At 36.0% G+C, this 26,710-nt stretch overlaps 1 protein-coding gene across 1 annotated transcript in view; it reads left to right on the top strand.

Moving 5' to 3' along the window:
* C2CD5 (C2 calcium-dependent domain containing 5) overlaps positions 1–26,710 on the top strand; it is a 60,449-nt gene that overhangs the window by 23,351 nt on the left and 10,388 nt on the right. Inside the window, exons 10-17 of the mRNA XM_010144450.1 lie at positions 12,106–12,220; positions 13,591–13,686; positions 15,452–15,643; positions 18,428–18,614; positions 19,601–19,765; positions 20,078–20,218; positions 22,936–22,999; positions 26,397–26,458. Of these exons, the coding sequence (XP_010142752.1) occupies positions 12,106–12,220; positions 13,591–13,686; positions 15,452–15,643; positions 18,428–18,614; positions 19,601–19,765; positions 20,078–20,218; positions 22,936–22,999; positions 26,397–26,458 (1,022 nt within the window). The remainder of the gene's footprint in view (positions 1–12,105; positions 12,221–13,590; positions 13,687–15,451; positions 15,644–18,427; positions 18,615–19,600; positions 19,766–20,077; positions 20,219–22,935; positions 23,000–26,396; positions 26,459–26,710) is intronic.

The following is a 26,710-nucleotide window of genomic DNA, read 5'->3' as shown; positions in this document are numbered from 1 at the left end:
AGACAATTCATTCTTCTTTATACAGTTGGGAGTCTTCTGGGGTTTCTGGTTGGTTTTTTTTTTGGGTTTTTGGTTGGGTGGTTTGATTTGGTGGGAGGGCTCTTGGTTAGTTTTGTTCTGCATGAACTTGCACTTTTTTCAATGATGGCTGTACTTTTGTTAATTTCAGGAAATTGGTTAATGTGTTTTTTCTAAATAATATAAAAATAGTCTTCTTCATCTATTTTCCATTCTGACAATCTGTTTAAAGAGAAGGGTAGTATGTAGTCTGGGGTTTCTTACTTCATAAATCTTGTATTGTAAAATGCAGTCAGCTTGCAGGAGTTACAGCATGATTATTTGAATGTTTTAGCCACTTTAACACCTAACTTGAAAAAAGCCCGATACTCTTATTTTTTACACAGTTTTAGGGATCAGAGTGTGTAACTTCTTTATACAGCTGCAGAGTGAATGGGTGAGTTGATGATGCAGTCTCATGAAAGCTACATAGAGTTCTGGCCTGTTAGGGTGGAGAAATGAAGACTTTCTTTTCCCGCCCTCTTTTCCTCTGGAAACGTAGCATGCTTTGGAAGAAAGGCAGACGTAACTTCTCTGCATATGACATCCAAGCCAGCAGACTTTGCCAAACTTTGATGTTATTAAAGCTGGCCCAGCAGAAAGGCGTAAAGCTGACCCTTGGGAGTTGGTTTTTCTCCGGAAAAAACTTCCCTTCGTGGTACTTCACAGTGCATCTCTGTGTCATGCTCTAAATTTTAGTTTAAATGATCTATATACATTTTTGATTTTAGAAATAGTTCAATATTAGGTAGTGCCTAAAACTACTGTCTCATTTTTGTGTCCTGGTTCCTTGCTAACAGTAAGCATCCTGTAATAATATAATTATGAGGTTTTCTGGTTTTGTGGTTTTTATTTGCTTGTTCTAAAAGGGATGATATTTTAAAATGAATTTTACTTCCTATAATAAAATATTGTGAAATTCTTAAATCTGTTACTGGTATAGCATAGTCTGATCCAAGCTGTTAAAAATGTGTTGAAATTCTTAATCTTGAATGCTAGCTTGAAAAGTTTTAACTAATTGTTGCTTCTTTGAGATGGTGTTTAGTAGGATGTTACCATGGAAGAATTTTGTGAGAATAATGGAGTAAATGAGTTATGTACAGACACTAATCCTACATTGAGCTAGGCTTGAAAGTAATCCAGAAATATAAGCCTAGGAAGCTAAAGGAAAGTAATGAATTCATTTCTTGAGAGAATAATCAAAACCATAGCCTAAATTTTTTTAGAGATAACAGGAAAAAGAAGGCATATATACGTGTGTGTGTGTGTATATATGTCTCTGTGTGTGTGTGTGTATACGTGCATTTTATATCCAGAGTTGGGTATAAAAGGTTAGATATAGTTGTTACCTAAAAATTTTGAAGAGGTCTAAACCTCACTGAGAACTGCCTGTATTTGTTGCCTTTACACGGATTAGCAGCTCCGTAGTAACAGTCTTGATTAATCCTACTGGTTAGGGACTGAGCAGGTTATGTTCATATTCCTGGAAGTATGGTTGGTTTTTTGCAGTGTTAAGTGCATTGCTGAACAAAGAAGAGGGGAGGAAGAGGGTGTATCAGTCACTAACATATGATATATGATGGATAGTAGAGCTGCAGGTTATATACAAGTTAACTCTGTCTTAGACTAGAATAATGAATACGCTCTGCACATCTGTCATCACTGAGAAACCAAAGGAGAAGATTTCTATTCATCTCCCCCTTCTACAGCTTTATTGCCAACTCTGCCATTGCCGCCTGAAGGATAGCAGGGATCGATAAAGCCTAAGGAAAACAATATTATATCTTTACATTACATTCACATTTACAAGAACGTAATCACAACCATAAAGAGACTAAAATTACTTTCCTCTTTGAAAATGATCAGGCTTTGTTTAAGTTTGCTAATAACCTGTATAACAGAACAGGGTTTTTTTTGGTTTGGTGGTTTTTTTTTTTTTTTTTTTTTTTTTTTTTTTTTTTTTTTTTTTTTTGCCAGTGGCAGGGAGGCTTGTTTCATTAAGTGTGTAAGATACAGCAGGACCACCTGGTGGTGGTAAAAAGTCAGAGATTTGAAGTTGCTTGAAAATGAAACATGAAAGTAAAGACTGACTTTATTTAATTAATGGAAAAGAAGCTACTTAAACATCTGTGAATTTCATATAGCTGAATAGCAGATTTGTTTAAATGCTTGTAAAATTACAAATGGGTGATGGTCAAGGTGAATCTGCAGAATATGAGTGAGAGATGAGCATAATTTCATAGGAAAGAGGGCACATAATATAGTGGAAGAAGTACTCTGGTGCTGTCTCTGACAAAGGATGTTAAAGATGTACTATAAACATAAAAACATGAAAGGAATCCTGGATCCCAAAGACTGGATCTTTGTTAAAGTTTCTTCCTGAGGGTAAATATGGAGAAGAAGGGTTCCTTAGGAAGTGCACGGAGCTCATTGAATAGACTGCTTTTGCATACAGCTGTTTCAAAGCACTAAACATACACAGTGTTCATACATAATTACATTTTTTAAACTCCTAATTCAGGGAGCTGCTTCAGCTCCAGTAGTCAGAAACATGAAAGGAGAAAAGATTGTTAATAAAATATATAAGGATTTACTCAGCTCTGTGTGATATCTAGACATGCTGTTAGAGCATGAAATTCTCCAGAAGCCTAATTTTGTATATGAAAAAACATAAGAGGAAAGGTTGAATATGGTTTGGTTCTGTAGCTGAATTCGTTTTCTTTCAGAAATCAAACATTCAGTGGTTGTGCAAATTACACTTCATACTGCTCTGTCTGGGCTGTAAATGTGGCGTGCTTGTAAGAACACGGTAGAAAATACCAGAATGTTTTTGTTAGTGTCTGGTGTAGCTATCATTCAGTACTAATAAAGAAATAACATTTTAAGCATGTCCTCTCACCTTTTCTTGGAGAATTTTCAGGTTGACTTCTCGTACAGCAGTGTGTGTTGATATGATAATGGGAGGTTAAGGCAGTTGTCAGAGGCTTTTCTGAACAGTGAGGGGTGCAAAGTTTTTCAGTAATATGCAGTATACTTTCCTGCAACCTTCTCAGAGGAGTGAATATTCCTAAGTGAATTTTACGGTTAATGTGAATGGTGTTTGAATATTCTTTTTGGAAGCAGACGCACCTTTATATTAACAGAATAAATTTCTTTGGGCTATGCATGGGGGTTTTTTTGTACAGTTCTGAGTAGATATTTATGTAACTGAACAAAGGGTGGTCACTGTCAGAGAGTATAGAATAGTATTCCTGTGTTCTGGTAGAGATTCACAAATTAGTAAGGTTAGCATTTAAAATATTTGTTGTAGTGTTCTTTGTCTAATAGTAAGTAACGCTATTTAAACTCTTTGTATTGCTTTTAAAGTCCCCCTGAAATTTGGCTAGTGCTGTAAAAACCATCGTTATGCTCCAATAAAGCTATTCCTTATTGCACCACTACAGTTTGTTTTTTAATTGGTAGTACATGAGAGAGAATGTTGATCTTGCAGAAAATTTTTATTCTTGCACATAACTCTTCTTAATTTCGAAATACGGAGCTTGACTAAAAATGTCATCTTGATAAAATTTCCTTCTGGATTACAGTGAGGTTTTTTCAGCCTTATTGATATGTCACTCTGGTTGCAAAGACATAGTTGCAGAATTTGCCTGGCTCAAAATATATTATTGCTAGAAGAAACTAGAATGATTCTAGTTGAAAGGACTCCTTCCTAACTACTACATACATTTTTTTGTAAAAATGCTTTCGGACGGTGTTGTAGGAAAATGGCAGATAATGCAAGTTCTAACTGACCATAACGGGATTATAGAAATAACTCTGGTTAAAAATTAATGGATAGGATCATTATCTGAGCTGAATTGGGCAAAAGAGATTTTTCTAAGTGCTAAGGCTGAAGTTCTTCAATATGCCGTGCTTCTTACAAAGAAATACTAGAGGTTTGGATTTTTTTTCCTGGTTCAGTTTGTACTTTGAATCTGCTAGTGCAGTTTGTCCTTCGCACTAATATTTTCAGTGTGGTTTTGTAATTTTTGAGGTTTTGGTCTCTCGATATTGTCTCATTGTGATCCTGAACTCACTCCAAAAAGTGCTGTAGAAATGCCTCCTTGGATCCAGAAGTGTAGAGAGGCTTCTCTGACTAGGTTGTCTTAAACAGTTGTTGAGCTCATTAGAAATAATGAGTGCAGAGGTTCTGTGAATGTAACAAAAGCCTGAAGAGGGTAAACAATGAATGGGAAATACAAATATTAGCCAAGTAACGCCATCCCATTTCTGCAGTTGCGCAGTAAGGTAGCGTGCGTGGCAGTCAGCACAAAAAGCATCAATCTTATCTGTGAACATGTATCTGTGTTCGTTGAGAGATTAAATTTTTTTGTGTTTAAATTCTGTGTGTTTCTTTGAAGGACTGTTAGATAAATTAAGTAGTATCGTTCCTTGTTTTAAGGTTCCAGGTAGTTAGTCTTCTTCACAGCTTTAAATCATACTTGTAGTTAATTTTGTGGTACTAGTTACAAAAATACATAAAATGTGGTTTAAGAGGACCTGTCTTGTTAGAGCAGTGTCTGCAGCTTTAGGTAATAGCCCCTTTGCTGCTGTCATTTGAAGATTGCTCATGTTTTACAATGAGTTGTATTTATTGTGCCAAGATGGCAAAGCAACAGAGAGATACAAGATGGAGTAAGTAGTTTCTTTATTAGCTAGCAGCTCTTCAGAGCGACAGATCTTGCTCTAGTTACTGTAATAGGATCGACTAAAACAGCTTCCTAGATCTCCTTTAGTGTCTCACTCATGATTAGAGAAACCTTATGCACAGCTGTGAGGACTTTACTGTTATAGGTTGAGTAACTGATGGAAATAATAACTAAAAACTGGAGTGACAAAGTTACATGATTTAGGTTTGGTGCGCTGATTTTCCAGAAACACATTAATTTCCGATATCTAACACTTTGTTTTGTCTGGGCAGTATTTTTGAACTTTTATAAGGAAGTATTGAGAAATTTAAACCTTTAAACCTTATACTAGCAGTTTAATTTTAGGTGTAATTTTTAATATGTACACGTATAAATGCTCAGAATGTATCTTTTTTTAATGTGATGTATCTTTCAGTTTTAGTTTAGTTTTTTAAAATTTTGTTTAGGTTGTAGCACATGGTGGTTTCCTTTAGCTATAAATTAAATTACTATTGCAGTTTTGGTATTATTACAGGAGTGGGGGTTTTCAGGGGTTTTTTGGTTTAGGGTTTTTTTTTTTTTACGATGCTGATTTCCTTTCAGCTTGTGCTGTTCCATCAGACCTTCATCTACAATTAAAAGCAAAAGTTACAGGCCCTATTACTGTTACAACAGAGTAGCTAATGCCTGGTTGTGAAAAACTGTTGCCTCCAAGATTACTTTTGATATTTAGAAAAGGTTAAATAACACCGTAGTCTGTCCAAGTGATTCTTGCAGGTTTATTCCTGAGATCACCTACATAAGTTGTGACTGGTAGACAAAGTGTAGAACAGTGGAAGCTTGTTTTTCTGGTGTGAAAATCCAAGTAGTTACTCTTTCTTTTTTAAACCGAGACATTTTGTTTAGATTTACAAAACTGAATTAGTTTAGATCACAGGTGTTACGTCACAGAGGTCTGTATAAAATTGTTGTGTTTAGTGATGTCAATCGTAAGGCTTGTAAGATGCTACTCTTCAGGTATCTGAGCATTTAAACTGTTCCAAGGAATGTTTACTTGAGATGAGGAACAAGTGCAGAGAGATATCTCAAGGCTTGCTGTCAGGGATGTTGAGACTATAAAATTGTTCAAGAATATATGGCTTAGAGAGTTAGCTGATTGGAAGTTGAGGTAGGATTCCAAAAGTCAGACTTTGAGGTAGGATTTTTATAATTCCCTTTTAGGGGTAAGATAGGTAAAAATACAGCCTGATTAATTTTAAAATTCCTTAATGGAAGTATAATTGCATATATTTCTGTCTGAATTACAAATACACTCACCTATATCAGGGGTACAGAAGCTACAGAGATTCTGTTAATTCTGTTTCATGCTTAAAGTAACTCTTTCCTTTTTGTAAGAAGAAACAGAGTATTCTCTAGCCTGCTAGCAGGTTTTTCATGGCATTTGGAATATAAGAAAAGAATTCAGAAGTTTTGATGGGCGTGTTACTAAGAGAAACACTTTGCTGCTTCTCCATCTTGAGGTGTATCTTGGTATTAAAGCTAATACTCCTCCACAGTGAGCTGCTACTGAAAGTAATGATGCTGCGTTTCTGTACAATTTCTGCAGTGTGCTCTTGCAGGTTTCTGGTGGTCATGTAGTGATTTGACCTGACAGCCACAGCAGAAAATTAGCCCTGTAAATGAGTGCTTTTGTGGTCAGTCAGCCAGCTGAAATATCTCACCCTGTAAATGCATGAAAGTTGGATGCATTTTTAATCCTAAATGTTCTTAAAATTGTTTTCTTTGATAGTTGAAGAATTTCTTCAACGTTCAAACTTAAACCTGCTTTTTTTACTCATTCAGCAGTTTGGGCTTGAGAACTGAGACACGCACTCTCTGACCTCATCTGACAGAAAAGCACTGCTTCACTATTATTCTCCAGGCTGGATTGTCTGTAATTTAAACGCTGTAGGAGTAAGTGTACCCGTTCCCTTTGGTGGTGTGGTTGCACTGTTCTCAGCTGCTTTAGTATATCTTAGTTTTCATTAGAAATGGCAATAATCTGCTTCCTTCAGTTTCTGTATCATAAGCAAAGTTTTCATTTTCACATCTTTTAGTCTTACAGGTGGATATAGGGGGTGACTTTTAAAAAAGGATGAAGTGGCTTCAAAAATATTTTGAAAGTTTTCAGTTGTTTTGTTAAAGGTTTAGTTACTTGTTACCCAAGTTCTGTGTTTCAACTTCACAGACAAGAGTCTGTGTTGACTCTCATGTTGAAAGAGTTTGGCTTTTTGTACGCTTGCTTAGTTGTCAAATGTTTTAGGAGGATGATAGGAAATTTAAATATTTATTGGGTTAACCAGGGAGGATTAAAATAAACATCAAGGTCTGGGGAAGGGTGCTTGTAAACCTAACAAAAGTGTCTCTTAGAAAAAACAAACAAACAAAAAACCCCCCAAACCCACAAAAACTAAACCACCACCACACAAAAAAAAATTAAACAAACCCCTTGAACTAAATAAACCTACAAAAAGTCCCACACTCCTTTCTGTACAAGTCGATTAATAGGTTTTAATGAAGAAGATACAAGAATAAGGGGATAAGGAATGTGTGGATAATGGTTCTGCCTAGTGAAGGACTCTTCAGTCCTTCCTAGTGAAGGAAAGATTGAATTTGAAAGAGTATATTGGTCTCTGCACTGCCATTTTTGAGACAACAGAACAATAAGTCATTTGTAGATTGTGAAAACTTTCATAGTACAATTATCCTCATTTCAGAATGTCACGTTATAAATGTAAGCTTTTATTAGATGATACAATTCTAAAATATGTTGAAAAGAATCATATAGATCCTACTTCAGAGCAATTGTCTCAGGATGTTTAGGGATTCAGCATTCATACAGTAGCTCTCGAGTATGGTCTGTGTAATCAAGAGACTGTTCTTCTCAAATTTTGTTTTCATTTGTTAAAAATCTGCATGGACCTAGCATAATGCGTATTCTGGCTAAATATTGAAAGGCCCTGTACAAATGAACCTTTAGCAGATAACTTTGGAAAGGTGTTGCATCTTAGGAATCAGAAGGCATTGATAGTATCTAGGATTATCTCCAGGTGAAAGATTTGGACAGGATATTGTCTTTGTCTTATCAACAATACAGCCTCAGAGAGGTCAACCTCTTACTTTGAAGGAAAGAGATAGGTGAACTGCTAGTGAATAGAACTGGAACAAAGAATAGTTAAGACAAAATAAATACAGTGCTGTTTGATCTTCTAAAGTTGTTTAGTAAAGTAAGTTTGGAAAGTTTCAGTTGGAGGAAGCTTGAGTTGGCACGATTTTTATAGAATACTGTTTTGTTGACAACATTGTTTCTCAAGTCTTCAACTCTAGAAACTGTGCTTTGCCTCCACTTGGCTATAAATATCATGCCAATTCTGAAACATTAATAAAAGTAGGTTTAATATTCAGTCTTTGGTTTCCAGTAATGCATAATAGCAGTGTAATTTTTGCCAGCTTATTTGCTTAAAGTTGTAGATAAACCTTGCTATAAACTACTTACTAGATTTGCTAGAAAAGCTTGTGATTGAGTGCTCTGTATGCTTGCCTTTTTGCTTCCACCTAGAATCCAGGGCCATTACTTTCTGTAACCATTTCAGTGAGCTGCCATAGTTTTCAGTCTGTACTGTCACCTGATCCAAGCATGCGCCAAAATACCCACCGTTTCTGGCTACTGTCTGCTGAATCTGCTTTGCAAACCCTTAGTTCTTAAGCTTTTGCCTTAGCAAAAAACAACAACAGACACTCTTACGGAGTGTACTGGACACATGCCATCCTGCTTCCCTAACTCCTCTAATTGTTTATGTAAATCTTTAGCTTTATTAAACTTGTAAATGCTACAATGGCATCCCCATGTGAAATTGTGTGGCTCATGTGTCAAAAAAGGCTGCTTGTGGAAATATTTGTCAGAAGAATATGAATGCTACACATTGCACTGCATTCAGTGTTTTGTACCAATTTATTACTGCAATGTCATGGTGTTTGATTTTAATTGTAGACAATCATTTTGTGTTTTGATATACAAAGGTAAGTTCGTGTAAACTGCGAATGTACAGTATTTATATATAAACATACCTATCTGTATTTTTGGCCTCTTTCTGGGGAAAAAACCAAACTGAATGTCTTAAGCAGAGGACCCAGTCTTCTTTACAGTTTTTTTATGCATGACTTGTATAGAGGTTTTTGAACTTTTGCAATAAGAATTTGTTGGCTTTTTTGAAAGATATTGGGCCTGACCCTGTTAACACTGAAGACAATGGCTGAAAAATAGTTCTTACCTCTAATATTAAAGAATGAAAATGATCTGTTATGTTACTGTAGTTAATAGTATTGTTAATTCTGATATTGAACAGATTCTCAGAGTAAAGGGTTAAATGTCGCTTTAGCAAGACATAATATTGAGCAATGTCACAACAATATGTGCTCTCCATTATGATTAGATGTTCTTCTAGATAGGTTAGGTGAGAAATTTTCTTAACTCCCATAGGAACTTGTTCCTAAACTGTTTAATTTAAACTATAAATTTGGGGGGGAGGAAAGTTAAATGTTTGCAGAAAGTTTGGGACCCGTCACTATTTCTACCTTTTCTGTTGCCCTTAAGCATATCTGTTCCCTTTCAACATTGCATTCTGTTTCAGGTTTTACTGTGGCTACATAACCTTCTCAGTGTCATATTCTTGTTTGTAATCTTATTCTTTATTCCACTACACTTTCCCTGTTCATCCCCAGTTGCTTCACCTGTTGCTCACTTTAAACTCCTTCATCGTGACTTCATGTTTTCTTACACTTACTGTCATAGAAAGCTCCTTGGTGACAGGTAGGAGCAGCTTTTGCCTGATGATACCTAAAGGTGTGAAGAAAAAAGTTACTAAAATTTGCTTTGTTTTTTAATTTGTTTACGTCTAGAAAAAGATTCCTTCTCCTTTGCAGGTATTTTGTTGCAAAGTACAAAAATGTACATGGCTGTTCAGTGTTTATAGCCAGCTGCCTGTGATCAAGTCTAATTGAGGAAGAATTGCTCTGCATAGTCAGCAAACCGCTTTTCCTACTACTTACACTTTTCCTGTTATAGAAAAGAACACGCTGATTAGCAATTTTCTTCTCTGATTGGCTGAGGAAGGAGGAGTTGCTCCCAGGATCCCTCCCCATTTCACCATAAGCAGTTAGTGATAACGTTTACAGAACATGCTTGTGGACTCACACCTCCCACAAAGCTTTCCGTTTTATCAGATGTTGTCGCCTTTGCCCAAAATGGATTTCCCACATTGCTCCGTTCACCTGCTGCTGTTGCCATTAACTAGTGGCAACGATCACAGCCTCTGCTCAGAGAGGCACATGCAAAAGAGAAGACGTTTTGACTCCCATGTTCCTTTATATGTCCCACAAACGGTTCTCGTAGCTGAGCTAGGTAGCTCCAACCCTGTGATGTGATGGGTTATTTCTGCATGATACTCAGATTTTGAAAGCTGAGAAGTGTGAGGCCTTGCTAGCAGATACTCTAACCATCTGTGTCAGGATTGCTGTGTATCGTCTCCAGCATTTGATTTTCCCAGTCAGTGAAAGTGTTTAGACAGTGTTTTCACCTTGAGAGACAGCAAAGTGGAGTGCCTCAAGCTTCTACTAGTAATGCCTTGAAACCTGGTGAAGGTGAACTTGGATATAATGGAACATTATTTGATACAGTTCATGAAAATCCTTAGACTGTTTTATGTCTTAATGTGTATATTTTTGTCTTGATTGTGGAGAACCTTCCTTAAAAACTATCACTGTAGGGTTTTTTTCTGTTCGGTGTTCATTTCTGAAAGCAAAGTTTGGATAAACCTCAGCATGGACACCCAAGGCTGCTGTTATTCAGTACAGTGCAATGATTTACACAAGCATTAACATGTAAAGTTAGGCATAGTTGAATATACATGTCTCTGTGCTCTGTTTTAATTAGAAAATCATTGTTAGTTTATTTTGAAAAGCTGAAAGCCTAGTTCTAAACGAAGAATTGAGGTAAATTCATGAATGAATACATCTTGCTGTACAACACTTTTGTTTCAGTAAATTTCAAAATATGTGTATTATCAGCATCTTTCATTTTTGTTTGTCATGTTGTCGGAGAACCTAGTGTATGATAGAGGGTTATCATACACTATATTTATTAATATTCCTGATGGTACAAAGTAGGTTCCTAGTGAATCTCAGGTATACATGTTAATATTTTAAATTACGATTCAGCAAGGAGATCTCAATGACTAGAAGTCTGTATCTGTGCAAAGTTCAGTTGATTTTAGAGAAATTCTAGAAGTATCTACTCAGAACCCTTTGTAGCATCTGAGTGCCTTTTGTTTGTTACCGTTTTTCCCCTATGTTTTTTATGTAACAACAATTGCTATAGTTTTCAGCTAAGTTCATTGGTACAGGTAAGCCATTTTGAAAGAGGCAACAGTTGGCAAACTGTGATAGTAAATGACAATGCTTGTTGACTTCACGTGTAAAAAGCTTGTGAGACAAGAGCTTTAGTTCTGGGAAAGTAACTGCGGAACAGTTAAAATAAATGGGTTGCATAAACTTAGTAGCACTCTTTTTTGCATTTTTAATGTCGTAGTCAAAGCAGATAGGGTACATTTTAACATATAACCTCAAAAGATAATAAAGGTAATTAGAATCCATTTGTGGGCGGGAGGAGAAGAAAAAGTTGTGGTTGCCAGGATAGCAAAAAAGCATCAACAAACACATAGTCAACATGCATCTTGTACTTTTTAACGTTGTAAATGTGGAGGAAGTTTCAAATATCTATGGGTTCTCCGAAGTGCTGAAGTAAGGACACAGAGCTGTGTGTTTGATTAGTGATCCAGTCTTGAACAAATACCTGGTTAACAGAAGTGCTTGCAGTAGGAAAAACTATTGAGCTTATTTCAAAGATGTCAAGTGCATACCAAAGTAATATTACTTGATTACAACAAATACTGTTTCATTACTGCTACTGTTTTTTAGTATTACAGAGTATCTGTGATGCTTTCTTGCAAGTTACATGCTGCTCTCCTGTTGCTGGAAACTGACAGTATGGTCTTCAAGTAGGTAGAGATTGGAACAGTATCTACAGGATTTTGGTGTTACCTGTCATACGGACAGCAACAGGAACGCAGTAATTTGTCAGGACCTCTTAACATGGGTGATGAACAAGAAAATTAATGAAACAGGCTTGTTAGTGTTTGCTTAAAGTGCAGTAGCTAGGAAATAAAAAGTGTCCAGATAAAACAAAACACTTGAATATGAAAAATTCCATTTTTCAGATTAATTGCATGAAGCTTTATCTTGACATAGTGCAGAATAGTGAACTGATTTATACTTTGTCTTTCAGATGAACCAGAGACACGAGATGCATGGTGGGCAGAAATCCGACAAGAAATAAAATCGCATGCCAAGGCTTTGGGTTGTCATGCTGTAGTGGGCTACAGTGAATCGACTAGCATTTGGTAAATCATGATGATGATTTGATTTTCAAAATGCCACAGGAAATGTATTTTTATCTTTAGAAGATTAAAAATCATGAACTACTTCAACACAGCAGTGGTACTGTCTAGCAAACCTACTTCAGAGAGTTTGTTACAGTAACTTTCTGAGATTTCTGTATAGTGCTTTTTTAATAGATGCATGTATATATATATTGGTTTAGATTTTTGTTGGGTTTTAAGGGGTTTTTTTAATGAACAATACCACTATTACTTATTAAAAAAATGCAGACCTACATATTTGCATTTGTAGTTACAACATCAATATATCTGTGATGTTTTCTAAGCCTAATTTGCCTAAATAGTTAAGACTGTCAGTTAGCTGTCTGTCTCCTTGTAAAAAGCATTATTATTTCTTTTTTTTTTTCTTTCTTAACTATGGGGAAAGAATGTACAGAGTATCGATAGGCAGTCAGTTACTGGGTTATTTCACACTTTCGTTTTTCTTAATGTGGTTGGTAGTATTTGATGATTGATAACATAGTTTGTTAGAGTTCCCATGCTTAATTGCCAGTTCAGCTTTATTCCATGCTGAAAGAGCAAGTCTCTAAGTACCAGTGTGTCAGACATGTTATATATGAAAAAGTATTCTGGAAAGAGAAAGAACAAATAAAAAAGGCACATATATCATTCTAGAAAATGTGGGAAAGCTTTTCTCCGTATTTTTTCCAATTTAATATTTTAAGTACATAATATTAGAGATTTGTTTCCTGTTAAACAATCTCAGAAATATTAAAAACTCTGTGATCATAGTTTGCACTTCTGAGAGCTTTAACTCTGCTAAATCATGAATATGGCCATTTACTTTCTATGCAATATGTGCCATTATTGTTGTTGTTCATGGACAAAATTTACCGTTTTGCTACTTTTTGTCCTCCAAGAAGCACCCTTGTCAGTGTTGTGTGGTAACTTCATTTTGAGAGTGAATGTTTATAAGGTGATGAAGCTCTCAACTTGCATTTTACTTTGGTAAACTGTTATGCCTTGTTCTTTTAATGTTTCTTTGCTTTTGTTAGTTGGCTGGGTTCCTTTGCATTATTAACCACAGCACGGAAAACCATGCTTAAACCTGGTTAACCTTTATGATGTTATAGCATGTTATTTCAAACACAGGGCAGAGCTCTTTAGTCTTTCTGTTCGATACTTCCGCTTCTCTTAATTATACAGTGGTTTAAAACCAGAAGATGTTTGATTGTTTGTGAGATTTCATAGATAAAATTGCTTTAGTAGTACTATTGAATTCATTGAGACTTTCGTATGAGCATTGTAATCTAACAGTAAAAGTAGCAGTAAGTAGTAGGAATTCACTTTGTTGTAATTCTTTTCTCTTATAGTGAAGAGGTCTGTATTTTGTCCGCGTCTGGCACAGCTGCTGTACTGAACCCTAGGTTTCTTCAGGATGGCACCGTGGAAGGCTGTTTGGAACAAAGGTTGTCATGGCAGCCTGGCTTCTTTTCCATAGGGTCAGAGAAGGGAGAGGTTGATTTTTTTCCTCAGAGCCAAGATAGTTCTTCTCTATTAGGGTAGGTTACAGTGTTACAGTGCAGGATACGGGACCAACCACTTTACTGCTTTTCACTAACAACAACAACAACAGAAGTAATGGAACTCTGCACCAAATTAGATACTCTGTTTTTATTTCTAACAGTCTGAATAAGGTAACACATTTGACTACTAACCACAGATCATAACTCAGTTTTTTTTCTTTGCCACTCTTCAGGTATCTTTCTCAACTTTATATCATACTATCAAAAAATGACAGTTGTATGATAAATTACATAAGCCAAAACCGGCTGTGACTGTAATATATGTATATATGCTCTGTAAATACTATTTAAGAGCTGTATGGGAGATAAAATAGCTTGGTTGTAAAACAAAGGAGGTGCCAGGTTTTTACAAAAGATGTATGTTTTAGTTGAGGTTTATGAACAAAATAATGGAACTGAAGGAAAAATATGATGTTTCCCATTTTTTGAGCTCTGGTGAATAAAATCTGAAGAACGACCATTGACAAACAGTTATTTTTGAGAAAAAAATTAAACTCATGCATATTGGTAATCCATTATGTGCTCATCAGGATAGTCTTCAAATATTTCAAGGGATTATTGTAGTCTTAAGTAAGTATTTATTTCCCCATAGCACTTAGGTTACTTTTTCCAGAATAACCCTGCCAACATATAATTTATTATTCTGTTACTGTGTTAGCAGGAGGCCATTATCTTCTTGTGTAGATACGCTTTTGAAAACTGGAGCCAGAAAAAAATACTTGTTTCCATATTCACTATATGATGGAAAGAAATGTCATGTTTGTAATATGATGGAAAATGCTTTTTTATCAAAATCTGTATTTCAGTGCTACTAGGAGTCTTGGCATAGATTAGAAATGCCAAAGGAAGGTAAAAAAAACTTAAATGGACAAAGCTCATGTTTAAGACAAAACATTTTTGCTAAAGTCTATGATAACTAGTGTTCCAAATCTGTCAGATTTGCTTGAGCATCTCTTCAAAATGCACTGAGAATTGCTAATGTGAAACAGAATAAATTTGCAGTGATGCAGTTAGCCTGTGCTTTCCTTATTTGTATTTTTATAGTGGTCATGCCTGGATATTTCTTATGGTGGAGTGGGTCTAAGTGTTCTAAGTGAATAACAAGTTTTACCTACTACTTTATCTTAGGAAATAATCTTGCTATTGTTCTTACAATGTAAACATATATTGTGCTCTTCTCAGCAGGATGGTTGGTTTGTTGTTGATGATCTGCTCATTAGGGTTGCATAGGGTTTTGGACACAATCCATGTAAAGGAGACTTTTCATTGTATTTGGTACAGCAAATTCTCTGTACTACTGTTGTGCTATGGACTACATTTAGAAATCATACTGCCTAAAGGCAGCTTGGTTTTAGGTTTATATAAATCGTTGGTCACTGTATGTACTTTTTCTTCATCCTTGCATAACAAGTTTCAATGCAAGTTTTACTTACAGCTTTTTAGCTAGGAGCGTGCAGCTTTATTTTATTCTTGTAATTCATAAAATGCAGTACTTTTCACATTGCTATAATGGTATAATGGAGCAGAGTATAGTTGCAGTGTTACAGTTTAAGTAGGTGTCTGTAGGTGTTTATGCACATGTGCATGTATTGATCATTGTTAATAAGTTGCAGATGTTTTAAGTATGTTCTCCATAATGTATTTTTAGGATTGAAGAAGCTTCTCCACCAGGTTGTGGATTTTGCCATATACCATATGATGAATTGAACATGCCGTTCCCTGCTCACCTCACTTATTGTTACAACTGCAGGAAGCAAAAAGTTCCCGATGTCCTTTTCACCACAATTGATCTTCCTGTAGAGGCAGTAGTTATTGGGAAAGGATGTCTTATTCAAGCCAGGTATCTATCAAAGTGTTTTCTTGGTAAAGTTTTGGAGATCTTTGAAAGAATTCCTGTTGCTAAAATCCAGTATGTCATCAAACCTTAAATGTTTATGCTGGATTGCTAGGAGTTACTGACAGCGTATATTAGGGTACAGGAGGAAGAAGACAGCCTCTCCTCCCCCGTGTTGTGTGTAGTGTGTTGTCTGTTGATGGACATCTGGTGACTTAGCCATGTTGATGGACATCGGGTAGATGTTCTGCCTTTTTTTAATGCCTGTGGGGATTGCTGCATTTTGTCTGCCTGGACACAAGAGGTTTTATGCTTTAAATTACTGTGTGGGACTGCTGACATGGTCAGATACAGCTATTGCATTGGAAACTCAATGAAAAACAGTTTGGTCATGTTAATTCTGTACATGTGTCCATAACTGAACAGAATCCCTGTAGAATTGTTGGCTGTGCCCAGTTTATGCTGCAGTCTTTGAAACTGAGTTTGGAAAAGGGAATAAGGTGGTTTACAGTGGGAAAGAAGGAAGAGCTAGCTGTGTATGATCTGTGTGAGGGGCCAACTACATAGATAAATAACTAGTTGGATGGTTGGGCTGAGAGAGTGGTGGTTTCTGGTTCATAACCTACTTGGATGGCCATGACAAGTATAATAGTCTGCAGTGAGACTCGTGCTGTTGAACATCTTAATGATGTAGAGGGGATGGTTGAGTGCGTATGCTTCCAAGTTTGGCATTGTGCCGCAATAAGTGAGACCAGACAGAGTGATACCTGTCCAGTTTTGTCCTCCTCTGAGAGTAAGACAAACATCAAAAAACTAGGGCAAGTTCAGCAGAGGGCCAAGGGAGTAACGAGCACCTGCCGTATGAGTCTGGAGAGAGGAAGGATTCAGGGGGACCTAATAGCAGCCTGCCAGTGGAGGTTATGGAGCATATGGAGCCAGGGTCTGCACAGTGGGAGAGTGAGAGACAGTGGGCCTAAGTTAGAGAAAGAGAGATTCAGAGTGGTTGTAAGGAAGAACTACTTAGCCATGAGGACAAGCAGGCAGTGGATCAGATTGCCTAGGAAGTTGTGCAGTCTCCAGGTTGGAAAGTTTTCACGTGACTGTTTAAAGTTCTGAGCATCCTGGTCCAAGCTCAGAGTTGATACTGCTTTTATCTGTGCAGGAGGTTGAACTGGAGACCTCCTGAAGGCCCTTCTCACTTGAGTTTTTTTAATGAGCCTGTGATTATCAGTCTGTGACCTCTGCTAGAACAGAATTACTAGAGCTAATGCAGAGATGTGTTCTCTGCTCCTCCTTTGCTATTTTCTGAGTTCAGCACTGTTGTGGAAATGGACTTTTAGTGTCACATGGTGGTCCCTGATCTGTCTCTGGAGCATTTGGAGATGTCCTGTTTTCTCTTGATTGATTCTTCAAACATTCTTGCTCCACCCACTCCTCAACTACCCGCCCCCCACCCCTAAAAAAAAAAAAGGAGAAAAAAGAAAAATACCTGAATCTATAGTTAGAAAGATTTTTGAGGTGAGCTTGTTACAATTGGGTAAATTACTATGTTTTCCTGACCCCGTAATAAATGCGGTCCTTAAAAGAAAATGTTGTCTGTTCTTATCACTGAAACGTATGTACAGTTGTGATATTTTTGAGCTAAATTTGTCACTGAAAGTAGGCAGTCATTACACTGGTGTGGGGGTTTGAATTTCAGCTTATGGGACTAAATCCGAAGAGTGGAATATAACTAATGTAATGTAGCTCTTCTCTTGTATTCTTTGAAGATAAGTATTTTAAGTCTGGTTAATGCTTGAGCAATGAGGGCACTCTTTTTTTTTTTTTCTCTGTTCTGAAATGTGTCTTGAATAACTTATTAACAGGAATTTTTAAAGTTCTACCAGTAGATGTAGTTTTCTGTGCTTGTACTTGAAGTGTTTAAGATGTTTGCAGCCACAGAAATAGATGTTGGCATTTACGGTCTTACTAGAAGAAAAGCAGAAAATACAGATTTTCAGATAAGACAGTTCTTGTGAAGAACTGACATTTAATTTTACAGTTGCAGCATTCTAGAATAATACAGCTCATCAGTTCTGACACTTAATTGAGAAGGGCTGCACTAATTGTCCCTTGAAGTAACGTATTTTTGTTTAACAAGTATCAGACAACTTGTAATAGCAAAAAAGTTGTGTTTGTCTTCAATACTTGCTTTAACAAAAGTGAGCAGGACAGATTTTAACAGTCCTTGCTATATGATAGGAGTGTCAGCAAACATGTACTAGGTGGTTATTCAGAATCTGTAGATAACTGCTTTACATTTCATAGTTACTTGGTGCTGTCAGAGTATCATGACAAAGACCTGGTGTGATGCATGTTGTTTCTGTGTGATAACAGTCCTTAAGCATGTTTTAAGAAAGGGGATACGAGTTCATTCAGTGATTTACAAAAATACAGTATTTGTAATTTCTGTATTCTGCTTTGATCGGGAATATTTTTGAATGTTGCTGAATGTTATGTATTTCTGTGTTTTGTAAGTTTACTTTTTTGTTACCCATTTTTATTACACGGTTTCCTATTAAAAAGAAAAGTAAAATCTTACTTCTTGAGACTCGGTGCCTCAGTCTGCCTTGATCTTTCTGATGAGAATGTAATATTTTACATAACTTTAAAATACATTAAAAATAAACTGATCGTATGAGGTTATACAATGAAGAAAAAAATTCAAAATACCCCATGCTTACGTGGAATCCTCAACAGTCCATTCCGACTGTTTATCTGCTGATGTCACGTACTGTTTTATATTGTCAGGTTATGCCGACTAAAGAAGAAAGCTCAGGCTGAAGCAAATGCGACATCTATCAGTAATCTCTTGCCGTTTATGGAATATGAAGTGCACACCCAACTGATGAATAAACTTAAGCTGAGAGGAATGAATGCTCTGTTTGGACTGAGAATTCAGATAACTGTGGGTGAAAATATGCTGATGGGGTTGGCAGTAAGTACAGTTTTAATCCTGGGATTCTTTTGCTTTCTTACAGCTTTTTGGGGGGATACAAAGATATACAGGTGTTGTGGAATTCAGATTAACTAGAGATTAAAATATCATTCTAAGAATAAATGAAGTGATGGAAAAGAACAAGGTGTCCAATTGTTGACAAATCACGGCAGACTGTCTTTCGGCACTAGTAGAAGATTTTAATCCATTGAAACTCTGTTAGAGGACCAGATTGTTAGAAAGGGGATGAGAGGAAAAGAAACTTTAAATGGTTTAATGGCATAAATAATAGAAAAAGGATTGTGTTCTTTAGAAGTCCTGTCAAAGTCAGGTCCCCATTCCAAGTTGCATGACAAATAAAGTCAATTAAGGCTCTCAATAAATCTTTTGGATACTTCCCAACAAGAGTAAGCTCTGTCACCTCTTCTTTGATGACACTGAAGAAATAAATGATAGACTGGAAATGTCTTAGAGTTAGTCAAGATATGCTGATTAACGATATTTTCTAACCTCTTCCTGCATTAGTAGAAGAGGGTGCTTTGGTAATATGATTGGCTTGCATTGGCTTGCACGTTCTTTGAACAGATGATCTGTTCTTTAATCTGTTAGATAGGAATGGGATTTTCAGAATTTCAGAAATAACTGCAAATGTTTTGGCCAAGTTTTAAATCCTTGAAACCATCACTTGCCTATGCAAAATATACTAGGGCAGAGGTTTGAATTCATACTTGGTTTAGAACTTCCAGGTAAATCAAAAGCTCCGCCATGAAGACCCATGAGAAGGGGAGACTTTACTAAAACAATAGCAGTTTTCTTCATAAGTGAGCCGAAGAGAGAGAAATCCCTTTATTATGGGAAGAGATAATGCTGTAATGTGCATGTTACTATCCTGTCCCTTAGAGCATAAGCATTATGGAAAACTTCATGTGCAAATATTAAAAGAGCGTGCTTATGTAACTTGTTTTTCTTAATGACTTTTTAAAAAGTCTGCAACAGGTGTGTATCTAGCAGCTTTGCCAACACCTGGTGGTATTCAGATTGCGGGGAAGACTCCAAATGATGGTACCTATGAGCAGCATATATCTCACATGCAAAAGAAAATAAATGATACGATAGCAAAAAACAAGGAACTTTATGAAATTAATCCTCCAGTAAGTAAAGCTTTTATAGTCTTAAAAATAAAGCATTCTGAGTCAAACAGATGCACACCATGTATATCAATGAATTCTTACTAACTGAATAATTCAGAACATAAGTTGTTTTTTAATATATTTTGAGAACCTACTGGAATTTTCAGATCTTTTAATCCACATATCCAAATCAGTTTGAACTTACTTAGATTTATTTCTCAGTAAAATTATTTTAAAGATGTTCTGATTCTTAGAACTGTTAACAAATTGTTTATAATTGAAATTATTTCTGAAATACAGAGAAAAACTGTTAATTTTTTGTTTCGTTTTTAGGAGCTACCTGAAGAAATCATTGGGTCTCCCATTCCAGAGCCAAGGCAACGTTCCAGGTTGCTTAGATCTCAGTCAGAAAGTTCTGATGAAGTTACAGAACTAGACCTTTCACATGGGAAAAAGGATGCTTTTGTCTTGGAGGTGATAAATGTTTTCAGTACTCATTCTCATACTTCTTTTGCTGAAATAGTTATAAAAAGACAGAGAAAAGTTTTCTTACTCATCTCCAAAGACAGTTCTTCAATTGTATATACTTTTTTCCATTTTGTATCAGTAGAAAATGTTAAGTATTGAATTTTGCATTGTTTGTCTTTTTCTTACTCTGTTTGCTTAAAGCATAGCTATATTATGCTTGGGGACAATATCTGAAAAAAAATACTGCCCTGCTATTCATGAACATGTGGCCATACTTAAGGAGCTGTTAAGAAACACCCTTCTGCCTACTTCCAGCAGCAGTTATGACTGATGCAAAACTTAGATATATTTTTATAAACACGAAAGATGTGTGCTGTCACACTTTATATTTAGCAAAGAAAAAGCTGTTATAGTCTTCCTGTTTCAAAACTCTTATTGTTACAATTGTATATTCAGAATTATTAGTTTCCAGAACTGGTAGTATTCAAAGCATTCAAAAAATGCACGTGTGAGGAGAGCGCATAAAATAGGACTTGACTTTCTGAATTTCAGCTGATGCTTTTCAGAGTTCAAGAATTTACAGCTTCGGAGAATGCCTTTTAATTCTTTCTACAGCTACAGCTACAATTAGAAGCAAGAACAACACCTATCGATAACGAATGTAGATTTCTTTTACCTCTCTAATCACTAAAATTCAAAGATGTGATTTTTGACGTTTTACAATTTTGATGGAGCCAGGTACTAAAGAAGGCTAGAGTTTTGATCATCTTCTTGTAGATACAGGTATTACAAATACCTGCTCTACACTAAGAGCAAGAAAACAATTAAATTGCAGCCTAAGGTATGTTCAAGACTTCCTTTGTGTCAATCTTCACAAATCAATATCTTCTTAGAAAATAATCTGGAAGAAAGACTGTAGATAAGGAGAATGAGAGAGCACTGTAACAGCAGTTCATTTGAAAGTGGAGGTAAGAAGGGAGAGTGAAAAAACAACAGGTTGAGAGAGGTTGATATGATAAATTGAGATTGGTTGGTGCTTCTGCTCTTTGAGTAAATTTCTGCTCTTAACAGGTTTTTTTGTTTCAATGTCGTCATCTGTGTAGACTGACAGAAGTGGAATTTTATCATCAAAAGTGATGATCAGATGCTCTCTAAGGCATTGTATCGAAATGAATGAGCCAATCAGAAAATACATTGATAGGTGTAAAAAGAGTCAAATGCCTTTGTAAAAAAGAGAGGATTGTGTAAGGTGTAAAACCTCCTCCCAAACCCAACCCAAATTTATGTTGCAAGAGCCCCTTTGCACAAGTAATGAAAAATACTGGAAAAACATAATACTAGCCTCCATGTCACTTCTGAGGGCTGTCAGATAGAAGAGACATAGCAATAATAAAAGCTCGGCATATTTTTCACATCAAGTTACCTCATAGCAAAGCTTGATACGTTACGAGCAAAGATCAGCTGGTTAAGGACTGCATTATATACTGCAAGCAGAGTTCAGCTGTTTTTTACAATTTTGGAGAATTTTTTCTTCTGCCTTACTAACTGTAGTATATGCAATTGGATGGGCAGGAGGACATACCCATGTGGAACGTAAGAACACTGTAGTGTACTATAGAGTACGTTATAAATGGTGCTAAATTAGCAAGAAAAATAAGATCTGATGTTTAAGGACTGTCATTTACTGGCTTACATTACGTGAATGTGTTGGTCCTAGAATACGTGTTCCTGTGTTTTGGTAGTTCAGTCTTTATTTATAGAAAAGAGGACTTTTCATCTGTGGAGCACTCTAAAAAGAATACTTATTCACTGGAAATATGTAAGAAAAAGTGGTAAAAAAAACTTTGAGGAAATGCTAAGAGATACTGGGAAGGCAGTTATGAGAGGTAAGGCTATCTGTATTTTTTTGGAGAAAAAAAAAAAAGGTGACTTCTGTTTACTTTGAGAGGGAGAAGGAAAAGGAGAAACAATACCTGAAAAAGAACCCTTTAATACTGGAGTTAAAATATAAAGAATTTCCAGAATACTTGATAAGAAAATGTTGGAAGTTGGAGGTAAACTTGTATTTCTTGCAGATCAGTAAGGGAAAATGTACCTAAAGACATGTGACACAGAAATATTTACAGAGAGTAACAAGGCAGATACGCTTTCAATCTGATCTAAAATAACAAAAATTTTTAAAGATTGAATGGCATAGAGGTTATTCGGACAGGAAAAAATATTAATCCTCAAATTTGCCTTCCCCTGTTTGATTTTCTGCTGTTAATACTAAGGAGGGTTTTTAAAGTCCTGAGAAGATTTTTATGTGTCATTGGAATAGGCAGGGAATGATTAAGTCAGTATAATACGGACCTTATGAGTGCTCTAGTAGCCAAAGGTTGTTAGCTGAAAAAAGGTGTAAACTGTTGTGAGGAGCCTTATTCAGCATTTTAAATTGTTTTAAGAATTACCTTTTTATCATTCTTGTCTTATCTACTGAAGTTTCTGTGTGTTTTGTGTGAATTGCTGTATTTTTAATACAACTTAATTAAGGGAACTAATTTTCAAGTGTTAAGCATATCATAGGCTTCTAGTTGAGATTCAGAGGTCTGGTTGACAGAATCCGTTTTAAAATTTCAGCTTAGTTGCCATACATGGATCCCTTGATAACAAAGTTTTTGCATCTTTCTGAGACTTCTGACTGGAACAGCATCATGATTTTCATCAGTTATTCCTTTTTCCAGATTGATGATACAGATGCAATGGAAGATGTACATTCTTTACTGACAGATGCTCCACCACCTTCTGGTATAGTTAAAAATAATTTTTTCTAATTTATACTGTAGGCTGCAAAATGACAAAATAGAAAAAAAGTGCAACAGTAACTGAAAATACTCTTTAAGTGTTAAGCTGTGAAAAACAAGTCATTAAGCCTTTTATGGGGATTGTTGCTTATTGAAAACTGAAGTAAACACTGTATTTGTGTGGCATTTTTATAGTTCACTGATTTGTACTGTTGCAGATTTGTCATTACTTCATGCAAGTGTAATGCGTGGATCACTCCTACTAGTATAGTACTTTCTGAAGATTTTTAGGCTGAATGACTAATCTGTAGGTTTCATGGTCAAAGTAAACAAGAAGTACAGAGAGCAGAATGGTCTTTAGGTATTTGTAGACATATAATGTGACATACTGGTGTTGTATTCCAAGAATGTTTTTTAAAGTGAGCAATTTGCCCTTCCAGCACTCTTGTTCACCAAGGGCATTTTTACTTTCCTTGCGTTGTGACTATGCTGTGCTGTCAGCTTAAGCCTTTTTGTTCACTGCATTTGTAGTCTTTGCTGTTGAAAAGAAGCAAAGTCCAAAATTACTTGGAATTTTTAATCCAAGTCAGTTTTGGTTGTTTTCTGTAGAAGGCAGTAAAGTCGAATAATGGAGTAGTTTCTAATTTCTTCAGTGGTTTTTTTATAGATGTATTTTTAAAAAGTGTTGCAACTTGAGAACATAAAACTGATTAAAATCAATAATTTTCAAAATTGAATTATAAGACCTGAAATCAATGTCTTTTTACTTGACAGTACAGATACAATAGGTGGGGCTCCATTGCTGACAGTACAACAGTGAGATGTCCATTTAGTTGGCTGCATTTAAAAATTATTTAAGAATCCAACATAGGGGGAGGTGCTCTGATTCACACAATGTCTGCTTGCTGATAGGGATCAGGTGAGAACACCTGTTGCATTAATGTGAGAGTGAGGAGAGGGGATAAAAAATCCCACAGAGTAGCGTGCTGACAGTTCATAGTTCAACAGTATCCTGAAAAAAAGTCACTGTCTTTGTAAACAATAGCTGTTGACAAACTTGCTTTGCATTTGGCTGTTTGCATTTTGAGCCTCTGTGTGCTTTCAGTGTTTATAGACTTCTGCACCAGCATCTGTACCCATGTAAGATCCAGCTTCTTATGCTGGGTTTGTATCAGCCACTTTTTCCTTTTTCCTATATTGGGAGGAACAGTGAATCATTGCTTTCTATCGATCTCCTTTATGCCATTTGTAGCTGAATAGATATCTGTCATATTCTTCTTGGTGAAACTCCTGGATCTGGGTAAAAAGATAATGTAGTGGTCCATTATATGGAAGTTACTCTCTACATTTGGTTGTCCTTGTCCACCCTCTCATCTTTGGGAGTCTTTCTGTGTTTCTTCTGAGCATTTATCTGTTCCCTCCCTAATGATAATCGGTATGGGTTTTTTATCATTTTGAGTACTGCTGAGCTCACAACTGTCCTTGTCAGTTATCTATTATTACCACCAAATCTTTTATTCCACATTGATGTTCCACTGTTAGGTCCTGCTGCAGTTGATTTTTACTTAAAATAAGTCCATCAGCTGTCACCTCGTTTTACCCTCCTCTGCATTTAAGTCATGAATGTGTTTGAAGCATTCAGTCCGGAGTTACAGGTGTCTCCACTGTGAAAACTGAGCATTTATTTTGACCTTCTCTTTCCAGTCTTTCAGTAATTGCATTTCTTTCAATGGTACCTTGTTCTACCCTTCAACATACTTGTTTTTCAAAGAGTCTTTGGTGAAGGATCTTATCAAACAGCTTTTGATGTCCACTGTTATCCATGACCGTTACTTGGGAAAGCGCTGTCAGCTCCTATGCAGAGTCGTCTTTTTCCTGCTGCCTGTGAACTTCATTTTCTGCAATCGCTTCTACAGGCAGTAATACAGGTGTCTGTACTAGGCATATTAGTAGGTCCCGGTCACTAAAAGCACCTCACTACCTGAAGATTTAAAGAATCTGCTCCTCTGGTAGTAGGGTGATTTTTAGTTAGACTTCAACGCTGATTAGTCAGCTGCTTAATCGTTTACCTTCCCTGTTATCTATATGAATCCGTATTTTTCATTTGCCTGTTTGTTCAGTATGTCCTTCAGGCACTTTCTCTGATGGAAAATAAACAAGGGACTAGTTTTCCACTATTGTGGAAAGCTCCCCTACCATGGTGAACACTGATGTAAAAAAAAAAAAAAAAAAAAAGCATGTTTTCCTCTATCACGTTATCATTTCTGCATATTCTTTCTATGTCTTACGTGACTTTTCAAAAAAAATTCTGCTTTTGATGTTCTGAAAGAAAATCTATTAATATTTATACCTTCCACAAGCTGCTACACAATTTCTTTTCTAGCTTATTTTGTGCATTTACATAGGCCCTGCCACATTTCTATCTTTTGTGCTCATTTAGCTGTATCTTCAGATTTTCGGCATTGCCTATTTGCTGTTTATAACTTCTCTTACCCTGCTGTTTGGTCATTATACCTTTTTTTTTTTTTTTTTTTTTTTTTTCGGGTCTTTTTTTTAAGGGTTCCATACATATGCAATTATCCAAACATTAATTTTGTATTACTGTGTGATTTTCCTTTTTTTTTTTTTTTTTTTTTTTGTCGGGTCTCTTTAGTAAGTGCTACATACTTGCACTCTAGGTAGAATCTTAAAGCATCTCTATGCTGTTCTGTCAAAAGTTAACTTTTTTAGTTTTTTCTGTTACACCTTTTTAATACATTTACTCATTTGTATGTAGCTTGTCTATTAGAAACTAGGCTGAGTACTAGTGGATTTTGAGTGTTTGCCCTTACTACAGGAATGCTTAAGTATATCTTGATGAGAGCTAAAAAACTTTTGAGCACTTCTCCCTGCTCAAGAGCAGCTAGTCAGGGATTTCTGGTTTTGTGGATTCCACATCAGTGGTTCCATGAAGCAGTCAAGAAGCTTGTCTCAGCAATTAGTCTTAGCATCAGATGGTGTGAGTTAGTCTACGTGGGGAGCAACTGTCATTGTTGCCTCTGTCACGTTCCTTAATGTGATGACTTTTCTCGCCTTGCCATTTAGTCGGTTGAAGACATCTTCAAAATAAGAATTCTGTAGTAAATCGATGTTTTGGTAGTGGTGAGTTCCATCTTTCCTATCCATTTTTTCCCTCTGGTATGAGTAACAGAAACCATGTGTTTCTTTTGTATGTTATATTGTATTCTTCAGATGCTTTGTGTTGTTTTTGAATGTCAGTCTTGTTTTCAGTATATTATTCAATATTCAAATAACATGAGGGAAAATACTTGTAAAACATCAAGTAAGGTTTACATGTGTGTCTTAAAGGTTTTTTGTATTTTGGTGTGCGACGTAGATTTTCCCAAATATTTTCTTTACAGGCTTTTACAGTTGCAACACAGAAATCATGCCTGGTATAAATAACTGGACACCAGAAATTCAAGTAAGGTTATTCAAAGAAAATGAAAACTTCTTTTCCAGATTGTATTGAAATATGCTGTAATATGTAGAAATATGTAATATGTTGAAATATATAGTAATTTAAATATATATTAGATATCACTAATTTTGAAAGATAAAAGGATATTATGGTCTTAGAAATAGTATTTTGGTAAGAAAAATAGGGTCTGAAAACCGGTTTCTTTGTTTCTCTCCCCCCCTCCCCCCCCCCCCACCCAAACAAAACAAAAATAAA

Source organism: Buceros rhinoceros, unplaced genomic scaffold, assembly GCF_000710305.1.
Source record: "Buceros rhinoceros silvestris isolate BGI_N320 unplaced genomic scaffold, ASM71030v1 scaffold5521, whole genome shotgun sequence".
In the NCBI taxonomy this organism is placed as follows: Eukaryota; Metazoa; Chordata; class Aves; order Bucerotiformes; family Bucerotidae; genus Buceros; species Buceros rhinoceros.
This window is presented reverse-complemented; position numbering and strand designations above follow the sequence as displayed.